Genomic DNA, 21,871 nt, shown 5'->3' on the forward strand with positions numbered 1-21,871 from the left:
GGACAGAAATAGAAAACACTATCCTGAGTGAGGTAAGCCAGACCCAAAAAGAGGAACATGGGATGTACTCACTCATAATTGGTTTCTAGCCATAAATAAAGGACATTGAGCCTATAATTCGTGATCCTAGAGTATTCCATTTTTTAATTGAATTATTTATAGTTTATGTCTAGTTTCTTGAGTTCTTTATAAATTTTAGAGATCAGCCCTCTGTCAGATATAGGGTTGGTTAAGATATTATCCCTTTCTATAGGCTGCTGTTTTGTCCTATTGACAGCATCCTTTGCTCTTGCAGAAGCTTTTTAGTTTCATGAGGACCCATTTATTAATTGTCAGTCTTAGTGTCTGTGTTACTAATATTTTATTCAGGAAATTTTCTCCTGTGCCAATGAATTCAAGGCTATTGCCAACTTTCTTGTCTATCAGGTTTAGAGAAACTAGATTTATGCTGCTGTCTTTGATCCACTAGGACTTGAGTTTTGTGCATCAAGTGTACAGCCCAATCTTATAGAGGCATTTCCTATTATTTTAACTTGTGCTAAGTTGACATAAAACTATTCAGAACAGTTACTTAGTATCTTTGAGCCTTGGTGACTTTTTGTGTACTATGGGAATTATTTCTGCTTCTGAACCAACTGAGGAATGTAGAAAAGTTTTATAAAATTATAAGTATGGCTGGGCATGGGGGCACATCGTTTTAATCTCAGGACTGAAGAGGTAGAAGCAGGCAGATCTCTGTTACTTTGAGGCCAACCTGGTCTGCGGTAAGTTCCAGGACAGTCAGGAATGTTACACCAAGAAACCCTGTCTCTGTGATCCCAAAAATTCTAAATATGATATGATGTTGTAATTATTCTCAATCTAGTTCTTAAATAACACCTAGTTGTTTCAAATTGAGAGCCTAAGACCCAAAACAAGTGAGAGACTGGCCCTAGATATCAGCTATGTTGAAAACAAACAGGTATCATAATTTTGTACTCATATTTTTAGGAGGACAGCAGAGCCCAGAATGTACAAGAAATGGTCCCTTTGTCCCATAGACTCCTTTTATTTCAGCAGGATAATGTGACTCTCTCTTATTAAGCTTCCTTCTTCTTTGAGCTCAAATACATGAGAACAGGAAAGAGTCATAAACTCTGGAAACAATATAGCTCAGTCTTCCATGCTGACATCAGAAAAAGAAGAGTGATAGGAATCTCAGACAGACAAATAATCCCTATATAGCAGCTATGGCTGTCATATGTCCTTCCTGCCCCACCCCAGTGCAATCTTGGCTATACATATAAGCCACTTCTTATCCATCGCCAAAGGACCACACAGCACTGGAGCTAGAGTCAAGAACCTATCAGGTAGTGTCCTCTATCATGTCATGAGAAAGAATCTGTCTATGAATGGCAATGGGCTTCCCTCATAGATCACTTCACAACAGGTCATAAAGTTTTTTGCCAATTATTACTCTCACTTTGAGAATAAACTTGATATAGACATGCTAGAAGCTTAAAAGCTAACAGTCTTGATGGCATATGCCTATTATAAAAAGTGTTACAATAAATAAATGTGTGCAAATGTCTTTTTGGTGTCAAGACTTCATTGTCTTTAGATATATACCCAGAAATGAGATGATTATATCAAATATAAGGTAGTTCTGTTTTTAGTTCTTTAAAAAAAACTTCCAAATTAAATATTTTACATAGTGGCTGTGCTCATTTACATTTTCACCAACAGTTGATGAGCTTCTCCTTGTCTGTGTCTCTTAAGAGTTTATATTTGTTTTTGTTTTCTAAATTTAATCATTCTGGCTACATTAAAAATGATACCAAACCATGGTTGTAATATTCATTTCCTTTATCTGTTATGTTGAACATTGTTTCATATACTTTTCCATTTGTATGTCTTCTGTTAACAAATAGCTTTTTAGCTTGTTTGCCCACCTTTCAGATACTTTAAGTTTTTGTTTTGTTTTGCTTTGGATTTTTTACTTGCCTTTTTAGACATAGCTCTTGCTATGTACCCTGGATCATATTGAGCTTTCTATACAACCCTTATTGACCTCAAACTTTTGACAATCCTAGTACCTGTGCCTCCAGAATTGCGGAGTTATAAGCATGTGCCACCATGCCTAGTTCTGTTTTTGGTGTTTTCCTTTACTTTTATTCTATATTTTGGATAATTTGCTCTGCAGCTTCTTATTTATTTTATTTATTTTATTCTTCTCTTTTACAATGCATCCTAACCAGAGTTTCCTCTCTCTCCACTCCTCCCATTTCCCCCTTCCACCTCCTCACTTCCCCAGAACAACCCCTCCTCTATTTCCCTTCAGAAAAGATCAGGCCTCCCATGAATATCAACTGAGCACAGCATAACAAGTTACAATAAGTCTAGGCACCAACCCTCATATCAGGATTCTGTGAGGCAACCCAGTAGGAGAAAAAGAGTCCCAAGAACAGGTGAAAAAGTCAGAGACTCCCACTCCCACTATTAGGGGTCATACAAAAACACCAAGCTAACAACCATAACATATATACAGAGAACCTAGTGCAAGCTCATGTGGGCTCCATAATTGTTGTTTCAGTCTCTGTGAGCTGCTATGATCCCTGCTTAGTTGATTCTGTAGGCTGTATTTCAGTATACTCGATCCCTTGGTTCCTACAATCCTTATTCCCCCTCTTCTCTTGGGCTTCCCAAGCTCCAACAATAAAGATCTCCAATTGGAGCTCTCTTTCCACCTGATGTTTGGCTCTGCATCTGATCCCTTCAGCTGCCCAGGGAAGCTCCTCTGATGATGATTGAGCTGGGCATTGATCTATGTGTACAGGAAAATATCATTAGGAATTATTTTATTGAATTTTTCTATCCTAAACCTCTGGGCTGTCTAGTTTTTAGTTCCCAGACATCCAGGCAGCATCAGGCATGGGCTCCCTTTTGTGGTGGGTTGGTAACCCAGACCCAGAAAGACAAACCTGATAGATGCTTATTAACAAGTAGATATTATTATCTGTTAAGTAAATAATAATCATGCTACAATCCACAGATCCAGAAAGGCTAAGTGATAAGAAGGGCTCTGGAGGAATGAATGGATCTCCCTGGAAGGGAAAACACAACAGATTTTGTTGGTGTAAGAGGGATTAGGTGGGGGCAGAGGGATTGAGAGGGAGAGAGAGAGAGAGAGAGAGAGAGAGAGAGAGAGAGAGAGAGAGAGAGAGAGGAGAAATGACTGGAATTGGAGGTCATTTGGGGGACAATGTGGAAACCTAGTGCTTCAGAACTCCCAGGATTCTACTACGAGGGTAACTATATTGAGGACTCCTAGTAATGAAGAATATGAAGCCTGAACTGGTTGTCTTCTGTAACCAGAAAACTTCCATTGGTGGAACTGGTACACCAGCCTAGCCACAAAACCTTTGACCTACAATCTATCCAGATTGCAATGTGCTGGGACAATGGAGACACAGAATTTATGGGAAGGGTAATGACGGGTCTAATTTGAGATAGAAGCTTCTTATTTTGATACAATTCTTGCTTTCTGGTGTGTGTGTGTGTGTGTGTGTGTGTGTGTGTGTGGTCTTTGCTTTTAGGGTCATATCTAAAATAATTAGTGCCTGTACTAATGTTTGAAGTGTTTCTCCAGTATTTTCTTTTTTCTAGTGGTTTCATAGTTTTCTTGCATCTGAGTCTGTGATCTAATTGAGCTGATTCTTAACAGGGTGAGAAATGTCTAGTTTTGATTTTTTTGCATTCGAATGGTCAATTTTCCCAGCATCACTTATTGAAGAGGTTGTCTTTCTTCGAACAATTTATTTTTTTTTCTTCGAACAATTTAAATGCCTATCAGAAGATGAACTTATTTTTGAAAATGGTATACTTCAACTAAAATAACACTGAATCATAAAAGTAATGAAACTCAGTTATTTGTAGTAACATGGATGGAACTGGAGGCTAGTATGTTAAATGGAATAAATCTGGCACAGAAAGATAAGTATTCCTTATTGTTACTCATATGGAGAAGCTAAAAATGCTAATGTCGTTGAGGACTGCGGGGTAGTGATAATTACAGTTTAGGAAGAATGGGAGGATATGTAAGAGCCTTTTCTGTTCCTGTAACTTCTTTTGCCTTATGGTTCCAGAAGGATAATGTCCATCATGGCTGGGAAGCATAGCAGCACGTGGCAGGCATGACAGCAGAAACAGGAAGCTGAGGCCTTGTATTTGCAAACACAACCACAAAGCAGAAAGAGCAAACTGGAAGTAGTGAGAGGGGGTTTTAACAGCAAATCCTACTCCAAGTGACATTTTTCCAAGGCTGCACTACCTAAACCTCCCCAAACACTGCTACCAACCTGGGACCAAGTGTTTAAATGCCCAAGATTCTCATTCGAAGCCCCACATAGGAAATATAAGATCGTAGAGTGAGTACCAAAATATAGTTTTAAACAAGGAAAAAGTTATAGGATTCTGTTATGACAACAAATATAATTAATAAATAATCAGAATACAGGCGTTTGAGGGCTTCTAATACAGACACATGATGGATATTTAAGTAGATGAGAGATAGGCAAAGTAATTACTCTGGTTTGATCATTATCCATTTTGTATAAGTCAATTATGACATTGTGCCCATAAATACCTATAATTATTATATATTAATTGAAATCAATTGCTTTTAAATGACACAATGGGTGGTTGTAATACACTTGATCTACAAACGCTTGTAATCTGAACAGTAACTCCCTCTAAGCACTCTCTTGTTCTCCTCTTATCCAGTTCAAACCATTTGCCCTCAAGCTTATTGGGTTTAAATGAAACCAAATATGTCCCCTGGGTCTTTGTACATTTTCATAGCAAGGAAATAAGGGAGGTTATAAAGAAAGAAAAGTTCTCACAAAAATAAACATATATGTGCATGCCTTGCTGGGAGCAGAGTATATATTCAAATAAAGTTTTAAATGGAACAATAATAAGAAATAGGAAAAGCAGAACTTTTCAGAGAGCACACAGGTGGACTCACAGACTACCCTCCTTCCTGTTTTTTGTTAGCTTGGGCATATTTCCCCATCTCTAGAGCGGGAAATCCACTGGTCTAGGTCAGTGGTTCTCAGCCTTCCTAATGCTGTGATCCTTTAATTCAGTTCTTTATGTTGTAGTGACCCCCAACCATCACCTTCATTGCTACTTCATAACTGTAATTTTGCTACTGATATGGATTGTAATATAAAAATTTTTGGAGATAGAGGGTTGCTAAAGGGGCCCCGACCCACAGGTTGAGAACCAATGGTCTAGGCAGTCACATTTCTTGGTTCTTTGCAAAATTTAAGGATTTATTTCTAGCTGTGAGTCCAAAAATGCAACATCTCTGGTCCTATAGACTTCACAAACTTGAAAAGTGTCTCACACTTCATGTTTCATTTTACTGTTTTAATAGAAATAGGAAGCCAATTTTAAACAAATTCTCTTCCCTTCCCTCTATGAGAAGTCAAGAGCTGTGGTTTCCTACAGAAGGAATACTAAGGAAGTATTTCCTCCAGATGACAGTGGTTTACTGACCACAAAAACCTTGAGGCTTTTTGAACTGACTCCAGGCTGGGACATTGCAGGAAGAGCACTGTGGGCCAGTAGGTAATGTCTGACTGTACTATATCCTCACTGACTATAACAAATATGGTCCCAGAGGCAGCTGTAGCACAAAGGGAAGTTACTTACGTGCTATTGACCAGGAGGAAAAGCCACTGAGTTGGGAGTGTTCCATTTAGGATAAAGACTTGGGATCAGAAGTACTGAATTCCAGCTGTTTCCCTATAATTATGTGAGAAATATATAATTATTTGAGATAATATAATGTTATTAAATATTATAATATATAATATGTGAGGTTTATAATATATTTATAATATATCCGTTTTCTCCCTGATGCTCCTAGAGGATATATCCATACCTATGAAAAAACACAGAAGAGATTAGCCATACATTTTTTTCTAGATTTCAACAGCTCTGATCAGTTATCGCTTTATAATGTCAACAGTGAATACCTACCGAATAATTGCTTTTTCCTAGAGTTTGTGTAGCAGGGGAACCTGGAAGAATTCCTAAAGCTCTTCATCCACTTCACTCTGTTTGTGTCTTAGTTACTTTTCTAATGCTGTAATAAACTACCATGACCAAGTAACCATCAAAAGGAAGTATTTTATTTGGGGTTTTATGGTTTCAGACAGTTAGTGTCTATCAAAGTCATAGTAAGAAGAATGGCAGCAGACAGGCAAGCATAGTGCTGGTACAGTAGCTGAGAGGGCCAACTGCGAATGGCGTGGGCTTTTGGAACTTCAAATCCCACCCTGAGTGACATACCGCCTCCAACAAGACTATACCTACTAATCCTTCCCAAACAGTTCTACCAACTGGCGGTCAAGCATTCAAATATGTGAACCTATGGGGCCATTCTGATTCAAAGTGCCACAAATTGTGAGCCAGCCAATGTGCTGCACATGTCTTCATTCAGGATAGGTATAGTATTTCTTTCTTTACAAATAAGAAGGGCCAAGATTCATGAATTTAGTAACTTATCCAAAGTCACAGTGCTAAAACATGGCGGAGCTTGAATTAGAAACTTACCCATGATGAAAACAATCACTCTCCCATCTAGCCATCCACCACACCCCCAAACAGAATAACGACAACTTGTTATAGTTGAGCCGCCTGCAGAGAACTGAATGATGGCAACTTTTACTTCTGCTTGAGACACATTATCATATCAACAGTGTTCTTCTAAATTTCCGTGATATTCAAGAAGGTAATTTGTCTGCAAAAAGCAAAGTGTACAACTGTTTCACATAGTACAAATGTACTATTACCCAACTCAGATCTTGACTAACCACCATTCATGGTGAACACAATCTCTTAGCTCAGCTGGTAAAGAAGGGGAAAGGTAAAACCAGATATTCCTCTTCCCAGAACTGGTGATGTATAATTTTCCAGAAATGACAAGGAAACAAACAATATTGAGTATGAAATGCTGCCATCAGCTCTTCTACTAGGAAGCTGACTCAGAACTAAAAACTTTGAACTAAGCTGCTTTTGAATTAAAAACAAACACATATTCAGCACATATTGCTATCACTACTGAAGCCATGTCCATCAGGAAGAAAGAGTATCCCTGAAGGCATAGCAACAGGGAGAGGCATCGAATAATACAGTTTCTCAACTTTTGATTAGGCTTACTGCTGTGGTGACAGAGGAGAGACTTCTCTGGGTCTACAGATCACAACTTGCTTGTTGTTTATTAATGTCTAATATCCACTTACAAGCAAATATGCACCATGTTTATCTTTCTGTGTTTGGGTGACTGAAGATATTGATTCAGTTCTTTGATTGAACTTCACTTTTGCAAATTTTCATTTTCCTATTTCTAAACCCTAGAGTACAAAGGATTATAAGATTTATTTCAATCTCTATCATACTGGGTGTATTTGAAATTACTCAAGAGTAAAATTATATAATTAGAATGTATAATTAATGGTAAAAGTTTCATTTTGTTACTATGGTACTCATAGATCCTTTCAAGAACCCTTAGATATAAACAGTGGGATGTTCAGATGTGTTCTAATTGTTCAACTACAAAAGAGTATTGTCACAGAGGGTACTTACTATGTATGTTCAAAACAATATTAATTTCTACAAATAATATATAAATGTTTCCAATACTGTATGTTTTAATAAGAGGTTGTCCTAAAACTTCTGGGTTTTCAGTCATAATTTTGAGACCTGCCTAAAGGGGTTTATTAGATATATATGTATATCAGATATGCTCTTTTTGCTTGACAATAATTCCACAAAACTTACCTTTACTCTCCACTTCTTTATTTTTTTCCTTTTATTGCAAATATATTCTTTTCTCATACAATATATCTTGATATAGTTTCCCCTTCCTCTATTCCTCCTAGTTTCTTCCAGACTTCTCACTTCCCTAGAGCCCTCACTTTCTGTCTCTCAATAGAAAAGAACAAGCTTCCAAGAGAAACATGACAAAATAAAATATAAAATGAAGCAAAAAACTATTATATCCAAATTAGACACAACATTGCAGCAGAAGGAAAAGAGTCCCAGGGGCAAGCAGAAGAGTCAGAGACCCACTCATTTTCACAGGCAGGAGTTCAATGAAATTACTAAGCTAATAATTACAACATATACACAGAGAACCTGGTGCAGACCCAGGTAAGCCTTGTGCTTGTTGATTCGGTCTCTGTGAGCTCCTATGTATCTTGCTTAGTTGTTTCAGAGAGCCATGTTTTCTTGGTGTCCTCCATCTCCTTGGGCTCTTACAATCTTTCTGCATCCTTTTCCACATGATTCCTGAGCTCTGAGGAGAGGAATTTGATGGAAACCTCCCATTTCGACTCTCCAAGTAATGTCTGGCTGTGGATCTCCATCTGTTCTCATTCTGCTCTCAGAGGAAGTCTATCTGATGGTGGCCGGATAAGGCACTGGTCTATGAGTATAGCAGAATAACATAAGGAGTTATTTTGTTAATATATACAGACGAGTAATGCTTGCTTTTATCCTAGGTCTCTGGGATATTTAGTCTCTAATTCTTGGTTAACCAAGCATTGTCAGGTGTGTGTTCCTTCTAATGGAGTGGGCTTTAAATCAAATCAGACATTTGTTAGTCCCACAAATTCGTTGCCACCATTGTCATAGCATACTTTGCAGGCAGGACAGATTATGGGTCAGAAGTGACTGGGTTGGTGTCTACATTTCTCTTTCGGTAGCCTTCAGAATACCTTTCCACACTAAGGAGATTAGAATGTAGGGGTGAAGGCTCTATGTAGGCACAAGCTTAACTTCTCCATATGCAATGTTCTGTTGGTGTTGTCCTTGGCAATGAGGCCCTGGATGTCAGTTTTCAGAGAGCAGCACTTTGTCTTTGCAACAGCCTGAGTTGTTTCAGGGTTTCCATGTGACGTTCGTAATTGAGTGAAATCAAGTACTACCACTAGAAGCCTCACCTGGCAACAAGAAATGTCCAGTTGTGACTCCATATTCCCCATTACTAGGAGTACTCAATCATCTTCATACATTCCAGGAATTTTCCACTACATTTTTTTACCACCCACAAATAACCTCCAATTCCAGTCATTTCGTCCCATACTTCATACTTCATCCTCCTCATCTGCTTCAACCCACTCACTCCCAGTCTGTCGATAAAATATATTCTATTTCTCCCTCCCCGGGTGATCCACATGTTGCCACTAGTCCTCTTCTTTTTATCTAACCTCTATGGGGCTATATTTTGTAGCTTGGTTATTATTTACTTGATGGCTAAATACCCATTTATAAGCAAATATATACCATATTTATATTTTTGGCTCTGAGTTACCTCACTCAAGTTGATGTTTTTATAGCTCCAGCTATTTGCCTGCAAATTTCATGATGTCATTTAAAAAAAACTGAGTAATATTCCATTGTATAAATGTATCACATTTTCTTTATCTGGATTATAAGATACTCTCCATAGGCCAAATGTATTTTAGAGAAAGAATTTGCACTCCTGATATGCAAATAACATCTTGCATAGTTTTATTTTTTATGAAGATTTTTAGGTTTGCAGCAAAACAGAAAGCATAGCAAGTTCTCACATACCCTCTGTGCTTACACAGCCAACCTTCTCAGTATCCAAATCCCACGCCCAATGGGATCTAATTGTTATACTCATGAAACATCAACTTCACCCAATGACCAATGCAGCTCACTGTAGAGAGTGCGCATTCTTTTAATTTCAAAAATGTGTAATGACACATACCCATAACAACAGAATCACATAGTAGTTTCATTCTCTCATAATTTTATAGTCTGCTTAGCCATGCTTCCTTCCTCCCAATGCTTGGTAACTACTGTCCTTTCAAAAATATTGTATAGTTGGAAACATGGAGAATGTAGCTTTTCCAGTAGCACTAGTGGTATCCCTTTAGGCTTTCTCTGTGTCTTTTCATTGTTAAGTGATCTGACTCCCTTTTATAGAATTAAATAGCATATCATTTTCTGGACTTATCCATTCATATACTGAAGGACATTTCGGTTGCCTCCAATTTTGGGCAACCATAAATAATGCAACTATGAAAAGAATCTGTGTAGATTTTTAATGGAAATAAGTTTTCACTGAATTTGAATAAAGGATGTAATTGCTCAATAACATTGGAAAAGTGTGCTCAGTTTTGTAAGAAACTGCAAGGCTGTCTTTCAAAGTGGCTGGGAATGTTGTGTGTCTACTAGCAATGAAAGGTTTCTCCATCTGGTGCTGCCAGCGTTGTAGGTTTGGGCCATTCTTGTAGATAGGCATTGGCTATCTGATTATTTTGAATCATCAGTACAATTTTGTATTTGTATTCATGGTTTTATATTGAGTATTCGGCTAATGATTTTCTTCTAATTAAACTGTGAGTTTGATGAGAGCAAAGAATGCCTCTGTTATTTTTCATCTGTTTTTATTATCTGTCTTGTCTAGCAAAGTACCTTGAGCATAATAGACTTTCAATGAATATTTGAATAAATTATTCAAAATCTTATCACTTCATCTTGTTTGTTAGTTTCTATTTGTACATGAATCCATGAATACATTTACATAATGGTAAGACTGCATCTGACCTACTTAGATCATGGCATGGAATCCTAGTTCACCTGAACCTGTCAGAAGTCAGTAGCATCTATAGCATCCTCAGGGGCAGTTGTTATAGCACTTTTCTTTTTCGTGTCATATGAGAAAGTCTGGCTTCTTACCCAAGCATTTCTTCAAGGCTTCATGGATGTCTCTGTTTCTCAGGCTATAGATAACGGGATTGAACATAGGTGTCAGGATAGTATAGAGCAGGGAGAACCCTTTACGCAAGTATTGGGAAGAGTGGGCAGAGGGCACGAGATATGTGGCAATCAGCGTTCCATAAAATACTGTGACGACAGTGAGATGGGAAGAACAGGTGGAGAAAGCCTTTCTCCTGCCTGTGCCTGATGGGATCCTTAGGATGGCAATGAGGATGCTTGAATAGGAAACTGTGATGAGGAGAAACGGTACCAGCGTGACTGCGGAAGAGGTGGCAAAGGCAATGCTCTCAGTCAGTGAAGTATCCATGCAGGAGAGGTGGATCAGAGGGGTAAAGTCACAAAAGAAGTGGTCAATTTCATTAGGGCCACAGAAGGTTTGTCTACATAGCAGGACCATGGTGATGGCTGTGAGGAGGAAGCAGCAGAACCAAGATCCAGTAGCCAACCTTAAGCAGAGAGAGCCAGTCATCAGGATGGGATATCGGAGAGGCTGGCATATGGCAAGATAACGGTCATAGGACATTATAGCAAGCAAGAGGCACTCCGTTGCAGCAAGGGATCCAAAGAAGTAGAATTGTGCCAAGCATCCAACCACTGAGATAGTCTTCTGGTCGGCTATGATAATCAGCAACATCTTGGGGACAATGTTGGAGGTGTAGCAGACCTCCAGAAAGGACAGGTTCACCAGGAAAAAGTACATGGGAGTGTGGAGAGCATGGTTGCACAGAACTAGGAGGACAATGAGGATGTTTCCAGAAACGGTTAGGATGTAGAAGATGAAAAACATTATAAAGAGGGAAATATTTAGCTGTAAAATGGAAGAGAATCCTCGAAGAACAAATTCCACTATCATTGTTTGGTTTGTCCAGGATAAGGGCATCTTACTTTGGCTTCTGTGAAGAACATACAATGAGACCATACAAAATATAGCTGGTTCTAGTTCACACTAAAACAGGAAGAGAATGGTTTTTATTCTGCACTCTGTCTGCTCCCTGCTCTGTGGTACCTGAGTCGGAGAGAGTGGAGTGAAGAAGAGAGTTGGGGTTCTTTAACTCACATGAAAGAAAATAAAATAAGAACTGTTTTCATTCTTTTCTTCCCCCTACTTGGTCTCTTCACTTCATCAGGAACAGAAACATGTAAAAGAGAAGAATATGAAGATGGATGGAGAGCGGCTTATTACACACTCTTCCTAAGTGTATTCTGGTAATCTGGTGAGTTATAGACAGGAAACTACAACAGAGAAAGTGAAGAGAGCTTTGTGAAATCACAGAGAGCATGGTGAGCCAAGAATACAAGACAAAGAGCCCCTCCCACATCAAACAGAAGCAATATTTGTCATTTAAGACATTTAAGGAAATGTCTTTTGTCATATCAATTTTATTTTCCTCTCCTTTCATCTTCTCACTATATTGTGGGATGTGGAGTTATTTATAATTTGTTTCATTTTAAAGAGATCACATGAGTAGGAGGTTTGAGATTCTCTGATTTTGAATCAGAGGCTATGAAGGCATAACCCAGGGATGTGAGTGCATTAATGAAAACAACTTAAAAGTTTTTATTTAAGCCTTAGCAAGTGGTACCCATTCATGTGCCACAGAACAGGGAGTGCAGAATAAAAATCATTCTCTTTGTGTTCTTTTTAGAACTGGGCAGTGCAACCAACCTGGAGTGTAATATGTATAATTTGAGTGAGTTAAGGAATCCCAACTCTCCTCTTTAGTAGAATTTTGGTGAAAGCCACTCACAAACAACTAAGCACAGAGTAAAGAGAGACGCACTCCCCAAACCCTGCTATGGTTCAGCAGAGTATGCGGCTGAACATACTTTAGTAATTACAAGGCCCAAATGTTGTATGAAATGCCTTAAAGAAATTATGGGGGGACCACATGGTTAAGGAAAGCAAGGTGAGATAAGAACGGTTATGAACAAGCACACGAAGCACCATGTGAGGTCACAGAAAGATTGTTACCATCAGTACCCAGAAAGCGTTAAATAAAGTCACAGATTCTGCTTTGTGAGTCAGACTTTAAATTTGTTGGCTAGCTTCTCTAAGGTTTGGATTTTTCTTCATAAATTGCAATAAAAGATTGGAGCAGGACAATATTTTTAAAAAAAATTATACAAATGAAAAGATTGAACAATCATTGTCTATTTAGGGCTTCAGATAGTATTAATTTTACTAAGGAATGCCCTGGATTTTTAAGAGCATTGACATGAAATTCCATCCTCCTGCACACATTGCACAACTCTGAGCCATGTGCGTTGATGGAATTGTGGGCTAACAATCGATCCTTCCCATCTTGTGTCACCCCTATCTGCTTTTCATAATATGCTGACCCCAGTTTTCAGTGTTGTAGAAACCTAGAGATCATTCTATGGAGTATAAATTTCTACTTTCTCAGGGATGTATAGAAGTATCCTTCAGTGTCTACAGTTCTGATACCCACAGGATGCCTCAAGTCGAATGTTTCAGACTCTGAGCACATTGAGTGTCACAGGGGACACTGAAAAGAAAGACTTCTCTCCACCTGCTGCAAAGCACACCTGTGATTTGGGATCTCAGAAAAGGGACTGCAGTTATGATACAACACAACCAGACTCCTGCATTTTTCTGCTACTAATGATGATAATATGTTTGTCCCAGGTAATCTTTCAAGTGCTGAAAATCTAGGACTCATGAAATCACCACCAAAACTCATCACCAGAATTGCAAGTACTCTACAGGTGGAGTCACACCTTACATGGAAACACAGAGACCTTGTGTAGCTATCCATGCTTATCCGCAGGCAGTGATGAAATTTAGACCCACTGTGGATTTCCAGCTGCTAACAACACTGTCTGGGAGCCTGGCTACAAAAGTTTGTCAGCATCATCTGACAGAGGTAAAAATAAGATAATTTCCACGGCGCAGACTTCCACCCAGTTTTAAATACAGAGAGAAAAAGGCCTACTTTAGGTATAATTATATAAACAGTAGCATTCTCATGAAATCTATATTGTCTCCTGGAGTTGCTTTTGGGTTGCTTTTTATATTCTTTTTTTATCATCTTTTAAAAATGAGAGTAATCTATTATCTTAAGATTAATATGAACTGTTTTGGAGAAGATGCACAAAAACCTTCTATTTCCTCTCTACCAAGTGATTGTCCCACTTACTTGGGGCTGCTCCATACCCTGCATACAGTGCATAGAGTCATGAATTGAACAAAATTTGGGTGAGAATAGAGAGCCATGAGTACAAAGACAGCTAAGACGGGCTAAGAGTGTTGGCTCTAAAACGAAATGAGCTAGGTTCAAATCCTTTGCTCAACCACAAAAGTATTTGATTGAGAACAAACTTAAACTTTAATGAAAGATCAACTCTGTTTTTTCTTTACCTCTCTGGATGAGGCTTTCAAGGACAATGAAGGTGGAAGGCCTGACATCCCCATGATAGCTTGCAACCAATACCTCCTCAGTAGAACTGAGGGAACTTTATAAAGCTATCCTTTGAAAAGCCAGAGGTGTAGGACTCCTGTATTAACTGTTTATATACACTTCTTGACTCCAGAACCACAAGCCCAACAATGCAATGAGTGTATACACCATGGTGGTGTAGGACTGAGCCCAGAGAATGTGAGTTATAGTGCACCCTCCCACTTCCTTCCATGTATGCCCCTTCCTTCTCTTAACTCTCCAATAATCTTTTCCTCCTGCACTGCCTCCTTTCCTCTCAGTTCTGTCCAGAACAGTCAATATTGTCATTCAGTAGATGATGGACACCTTGTGAAAGACACCAGATTCCATTCACTGGATGTATTCAATAAGAACAGTTTGTAAAGACAATTAAAAGAACTTAAAAGAGCTTGGCTCAGTAAAGAATGATTAAGATTGTTTCTTTTGATAAGACAGGTGTCCCATGCAGAGCCCAGACTGACTTTGAACTCTATCTTCTTGATTAAGCATTTAAGTGATGGGGTTATAAGATTGCACCATCATGCCTGGCTTGGTTTGAAGGTTTTTAACATTCTTTCCAAACTTGATTTTTTTTGTTGTTCTAACATGAATCATCCCATTTCTCCAGGAAGTATTCTTAACACAAATTTGTAAAGAAAAGAAAGGGCTTATCACAACCAAAGTTAAAACACTATTACTGTGTGAATTATAGGTATTGCTTTCATTTACAAGATTGAAAACAAAACAAAATAAGAATTTGAGGTGAACATAGAACACTTTCTCTAAACTAAAAGCAGGGGGTAGGGTGAGCAATCAATGAGCAATCAATTAGTTCATTCCAAATAGACCTCACAATAATGACAATGGACTTATGGCAGGCACTGGTCAGTTCAGAACAATTGTCAAAAAAAGTAAGAATTTTATTTTGCCACTAATAGTTGATTAGGACATTAGTGAATTATATTTCCATCCAATAGGTAGACTAAAAACAGGAAAAGGGAAAAACCATCAGAACAGATTAACTTTACCTACCAGTGTCTTAAAGGGGTCCACTCCTACTTTACAGAGCCAGATCAAGTAGATTGAAACATGTTCATTTACCCTGGATTTAAACATTGAGGACAGATATGTGGAATCTGCTTTTAGCCAGAAATATACCTCCCTGTGCACTCAACAAAAACTAAGGGCTATCTCCCTTTCATTCTGGGAGGCTGGTTGAGTTTTGACCTTATTTCTCAACCTATTCCCTTGAGTAAACTGGAGTACCTTTGTGAGTAAATCTGTCTCCTCCCCAATGATGTCAAACACAGGAATTTTCCAAATGACTCAGAAGGGAAATTTCTGTTTATTTTGCAACGTATCTAAAGTCGAGGTGCCTTCATCACACAGAAAATCTCTTTTTTTCCTTTGCTGCATGTTAAGCTTGTACTTAGAGAAAAACTATATGACTTTGGTAAAGAGATTTATTTTTTAAATGTGTGGTTGTATTATTCTTTGTGAGACTGGGTTAAGTTATCACTGAAAGAAATATTCGATTTGTTTCTATCTTCCGAAAGAAAGATGACTCTGCATCTTCTTACTGTGGTAGGTTGGATAGGGAAGAGAAAGTATGTACACTAGTAAGCATGTATTGTCAAAGCCAGTAACTGGGACTCCAAAGAACTTAAGGTCTTCTTAGATTGCACAAATATAAAGGAATTTAATTGGAGACACCATATAATTGGGGAGGAAATGCCCCAACTAGACATGCCACCAAGTAAAACCCCAATGCAAAGAATGGGTTTCATATTACTGAGTCATGGGCCATACTGACCCTGTAGACACTGACAAAAAAAATTACAAACTAACAAACCATTGGCCGTGCTATTGGTTAAGCTCCTCAGCTTAAAGTAGGCCTTAGAAGACATTCTTACTTATGCCATTGAACTTGGATAACCTGATTAAACTAATTATCCTATATTTACTAGTTCTTTTGGTACGATTGGTTCTACACATGCTACCAAAGGAGAAAAGTTATCATCAGTCTCACCAAGCTATGACAAACTAAGCCCAATATATCTGGTCAACCACCCAACAAAATGAAGTAACAGGAAATTGAGTCTAAAACATCCATTAAGTAGGAGAGATGATTTCTATACTAGAAATACAAGAAATAATCTAACTCCAGATATTTAGGTTCCAATACACAACTATGAGTAATCCAAACAAGTCTCACAATTAGTATCCTCATTGTAATAGCCCTTATGAAAAGCAATTTAGATGACATATAAGACAATGAATTTAAAATCGCAATAATAAACATAATCATAGAACTCAAAGAAGATACGAATAAATGCTATAATGAAGACTGTGGGAACACAGTAATATTAAATAAGTAAAAACAATCCAAACTTTAACAAGGTAGAATTTCTGGGAAAAGAAAAATTACATAAAACTTGAAATAAAAAAATATTCAATAATTCAAACAAAAATTCAGAAGAAAGCCTCAAGAATAGAGTAGATAGAAGGGAAGAAAAATATTAGATATTGAAATCAAAATAGAGGAACTGGACCATTCAATAAAAACAAAATGTCGAATTCAGAAAAGAAGAGCAGAATATGTAGTAACTCTGAGGCACTATAAAAAGACAAAAATTACAAATAACAGGTACAAATGAAAAAGAAGAGTCCCAACTTAGAGGCACAGAAAGTATTTCCTATAAAAACCATTAAAAAAACCCTCTAATTTAAGGAAATAAATGCTTGTTAAAAGCCAAGAGGCATACAGAACACCAAATAGACACTACCAGAAAAGAAACTCCATACGTCATAGAGTAGTCAAAACACAAAATGTGCAGAAAAAAGAAAGGATATTAAAAGCCATATGAGAAAAAGATAAACTCATGTACAAAAGCAGACACATATAAATAACTTCAGATTTTTTGGTGGAGACCATCAAACCCTGAAGGGATTAGATTTATGTTTTGAAAGTTATGACAGGTCACAGATAGCAGCACAGACTACTATACCTTGCAAAATTATCAATAATAATTTTCAGAGAAAATAAAGTTTTCCAAGATAAAAACATATTTTCTTTGCTGCCTCCAAGAAACACACCTAATGACCAATGATAGAGAACTCCTAGGGTAAAGAGGTAGAAAAAGGTATTCCAAGAAAATGGAAGCAAGAAACAAGAATTTAATACACAACAAAATTGACCTCAAACTGAAACTATTTAATCGATATAAAGGGGAGCAGTTTATCCTCATTAAAAAAAAGTTCACCAATAAAATGTTAGGACCTTAAATATATATGCATCAAACACAAGAGCACCCAATTTTATTTAAAAATAAAATACTATTAAGCTTAAAACCACAGATCAGCACCAACATAGTGATCTTAGTATCATACACTTAGTATAGACAGATTATCTGGGGGAAAAAACTACATAGAGAAATCTGAAGTTAAGTGACACCACAAATCAAATGGACCTAACAGATATCTACAAAACGTTCCACCAAAACACTAAAGAATACACATTTTTTTCTTTTCAGTTCATTGGGGTTATTCTCCAAAAGAAAGTGCATAATAGGATGTAAAGAAAATCTCAACAAATACAGAAAAATCACATCCTGAAGGTATCTGACCTTCATGCACTAGAGATGGATCACAACAAGAAAGGAAAAGACAGAAAGCGCACAAGTCCACACTAGTAAGACAAAACTAAATAAAGAAATAAGTCAAAAGGGGAATTATAAAATTCCTAGAATTGAATATATGACATACCCAAATCTGTGGAACACAATGAATAGTCATAGAGGAAAGTTTATAGCACTATGTATCTAAATCAAAAAAAAGAGAGGTAAAAACTAATAATTTAAAGATGTGGTGGTTCTAGGAAAATCATCCATATCCCCAGAAAAAAATGGATGTGAAGAAATTTTTTTAATCAGAACTGAAATTAATGTACTAGTAACAAAAAATCCACAAAATAATCAGTGAAACAGGATTGGTACACTGAAAAGATTAACAAGATTGGCAAACCTTTAACCAAAATAGCCAGAGAAATAGAGAAAGAATCCAAATTAATAAAATTAGAGATGAAAGGGGAAATATTACAACAGATACTGAGGAAATTCAGAGAATCATGACATATTTTAAAAATATATATTCCACTAAACTGGAAAATCTAAAAGAAATAGACGGATTTCTAGACATAGAAAACTAACTCAAGTTAAATCAAGATGAAGGAAATAATATAAATAGACCCAGTGAAATGGAAGCAGTAATGTTAAATATACCACTAACAAAAGCATAGGATTCAGCACAGAGTTCTACCAGACCCTCAAAAGAGCTAGTCAATATTACTCAAACTATTCTACAAAGTATAAAGTGAAGGAGCATTCTCAAATTCATTTTACAAAACAAGTATCACCAGAAAAACCAAAACAGACAAGACCCAAGAAAAAAGAAAATTGTGCATCAATATAACTGATGGATATGAATACAAAAAAAATTCAATAAAATACTTGCAAACTGAATTCAATACTATGTCAAAAAAAGACTGTCCATGATGATCAATTTACTTTATCCCACAGATTCAGGGATGGTTCAACATATGTAAATCAATAATTGTAGTCCGCCACATAAATAGTTTAAAGGACAGAAGCCACATGATCATATCATTAGATGGAAAAAAATCTCTGATTAAGTCCAATGTCCATTCATAATAAAAAAAATGTCAAGAGATTGGAATCTAGTAGAAGAGAGATAGGAGAGATTATATGAGCAAGAGGGGATCAAGATCATGATGGGTCCACGCTGGCCTGAGCTAGTAGGAGCTCATGGAATCTGGATAGATAGCTAGGGAGTTGGCATGGAACTGACCTAGGCCCTCTGCATCTGAGTAACAGTTATGTAGTTGTGTATCATGGTCTTTTTGTGAGGACCAAGCAATGGGACCAAAACCTGTCCCTGATGCATGAGCTGACTCTTGGAAACCTAATCCCTATGGTAGGATGCCTTTTTCAGCCTTGATGCAGGAGAGGGGGGAGCATGGTCCTACCTCAACTTGATATGCCATGATTTGTTGATTCCCAAGGGAAACTTTACCCCATCTAAATGGAGACAGAAGAGGAGAGGATGTGGGGGTGAGAGTAAAGGAGAGGTAGTGGGAGGGAACGTAAGGAGGGGAGGGAGGGGAAACTGTCGTCGGTATGTAGAATAAAATGAAAAACAGAGGATCCTAACGAGAAAGGAATAAGTCAAACTATTTTTATTTGCAGATATGATTCTATATGTAAAATATCCTAAGTATTCCACAAAAATAACTGATAAATACATTCATCAACGTGACAGAATAAAAATTAATACATAAAATCTGTTTCCTTCATATATACATATACACACCAAGAAAGATATCAGGTAAACATCATTTACAATTGCCTCAAAAAATACCTTGGAAAAATCTAACCAAAGAAGTGAAAAACATGTATAATGAAAACTTTAATATACTGGAAAAATAAATTGAAAATTTTTCCAGAAGATGGAACTGTCTCACAAATTCAAAAGCAATCTACAGATTCAAAGCAATTCCTATCATATTTCCAGGGTAATTCTTGACACAAATTGAAAATATAATCTTAGATTTCAGGTGAAAATACAAAGGCCTAGGATAGCACAAACAATCTTAAACAACAACTGCAAAACTTCTGGAAATATCACCATCTCAATTTTCAATTATTACTATAGAGATATAGTAATGAAAATAGCATTGTACTGACATAAAATTGGATTCATTGACCCATAGCATAAAAATGAGTATTTGCACATAAATCCATAGTCCTGTAGCCTGATTTTTGACAAGCTAACAATGCATATTGGAAAACAGCATCTTCAACAAATGGTACAACTTGAACTAGATAGCTACATGTACAAAAATGAAACTTGATCCTTATCTCTCACCCTACACAAAATTCAAATAAAAATTGATCAAGGACTTCAATATAAGAGCTAATATCCTTAATCTGATAAAAGAGAAAGTAGGGGATATTCTTGAACTCATTTACATGAGAAGGACTTCAATACTGCAGGCATACCAATAACTAAAAAATGGGACTTCATGAAGCTAATGAATGTTTATAATGTATAAGGTTTACAAAGTATAATATATAATGTTTATATATAGGAAAGGACACAATTGTGTGAATAAAGAGACAACATGCAGAATGGGAAAAAGTACCATCTATAGATCTGATGAAGAGTTAGTATTAGAATATATAAAAACTCAAAATAACCAATGTCCTGGTTAGATTTTTGTCAACTTGTCACAAGCTAGAATCCTTTTGAAAGAAGGAACAGTATTAAGAAACAGTTTTCATCAGACTGGCCTGTAGACAAGTTGTGGGGACATTTCCTTGACTAATAATTGATGTGGGAAGACCTAGCCCACTGTGGACAGTGGCACCCTGGGTAAGTGGTTCATGCTTAAGAGAGCAAGCTGAGCAAGCCATGGGTAGTGAAACAATATTCAGCATTCCCACGGCTTCTGTTTTAGTCCCTGACTCCAGGTTCCTCATAAAGTCCCTACCCTGGCTTCCCTTAGCAATGAACTATGATTGGGAAATATATGCCAAAGAAACCCTTTCCTCCCCAAGTTATTTTGGTCATGGGTTCTTTATCACAGCAATATAAAGCAAGGTAGAACAGAAATTAGTACCAGGTTTGTAAAGTATTGCTTCAACCGACCTGACTATGTTTTGTTTTGGGGAAGATTGTGTTAGAACTTTGGACTGGAAATGCTGTTGAATGCTTACAGCATAATGGGCAGTTCTGTGGGAACTTGGGAGATAATTCTAGAGCAATGCAGAAGATGGGCTGAAAGATCACCTATGACTAAGAGACCAGCATTGCTAAAGCAAAAAACTTTGAGAAGTATTTCCTGTGGGTTAGCACACAGAGGCTCTGGTATAGCGAGGCCCAAGGCTGCATCTCAAGCTGGCATCTGAACTTGGTAATATGTAAGAGTTTCCTGTTTTACTGGTTTTAGCAGGATGGTAGCTGCACAATTGAAAGGGTAATAGAGAACACCTGAGGTCTGGCACTATGTAGTAGGGCTTGAGAGTCCTCAGGAGAAGCCAGTGGCTAAAGATAAAGCCTCAGTTGTAATGGGTAACCCCGTGTATTGAAAATACCAGGTCATAGGATTGCAATGGTAACTGAGAATTGGAGCTGCTCAGAGCCTACAAAACAAGTTACGTGTGCTATGAGTGGTAAGGTCAGAGCAGTGGATCTGCCTAGATCATGAGTGAATTCCATATGTAGGACTGAGATATAGGACTTGATTTACTCTGTCAAATGTTGGGTTGGCTTTACTTTGACTGTGGCCATGTCATGGTTCTTTCCTCATAGAATAAGCAGTATGTAACTTACTTTTAATTTATAAGAGCCAAATGGTTAGGACAGTTTGGACTTTGAAAGAAATATTTGATTCTTAATGAGAACTTGGATTTTTAAACTTTAGAAAATTTAAGGAGACTGGGACATTTAAAGTTGTACTATGCTTTATATTTTGATATTGACATAAGATTTGGGGGGATAAACAAGAAAATAAAGGTTTGGTTTTTTTTTGTTTATTTTTTACATTTTTATTT

At 37.2% G+C, this 21,871-nt stretch overlaps 1 protein-coding gene across 1 annotated transcript; it reads right to left on the bottom strand.

Moving 5' to 3' along the window:
* Window positions 1–10,735: 10,735 nt before the first annotated feature.
* On the bottom strand, window positions 10,736–11,683 carry LOC101979017 (olfactory receptor 11A1-like). Its single transcript, XM_005357167.3, has one exon. The coding sequence runs from the start codon at window positions 11,681–11,683 to the stop codon at window positions 10,736–10,738; it is 948 nt and encodes a 315-aa protein (XP_005357224.2).
* Between the last annotated feature and the right edge of the window lie 10,188 nt (window positions 11,684–21,871).

This window comes from Microtus ochrogaster, chromosome 21, assembly GCF_000317375.1.
Source record: "Microtus ochrogaster isolate Prairie Vole_2 chromosome 21, MicOch1.0, whole genome shotgun sequence".
NCBI classification, from domain to species: domain Eukaryota; kingdom Metazoa; phylum Chordata; class Mammalia; order Rodentia; family Cricetidae; genus Microtus; species Microtus ochrogaster.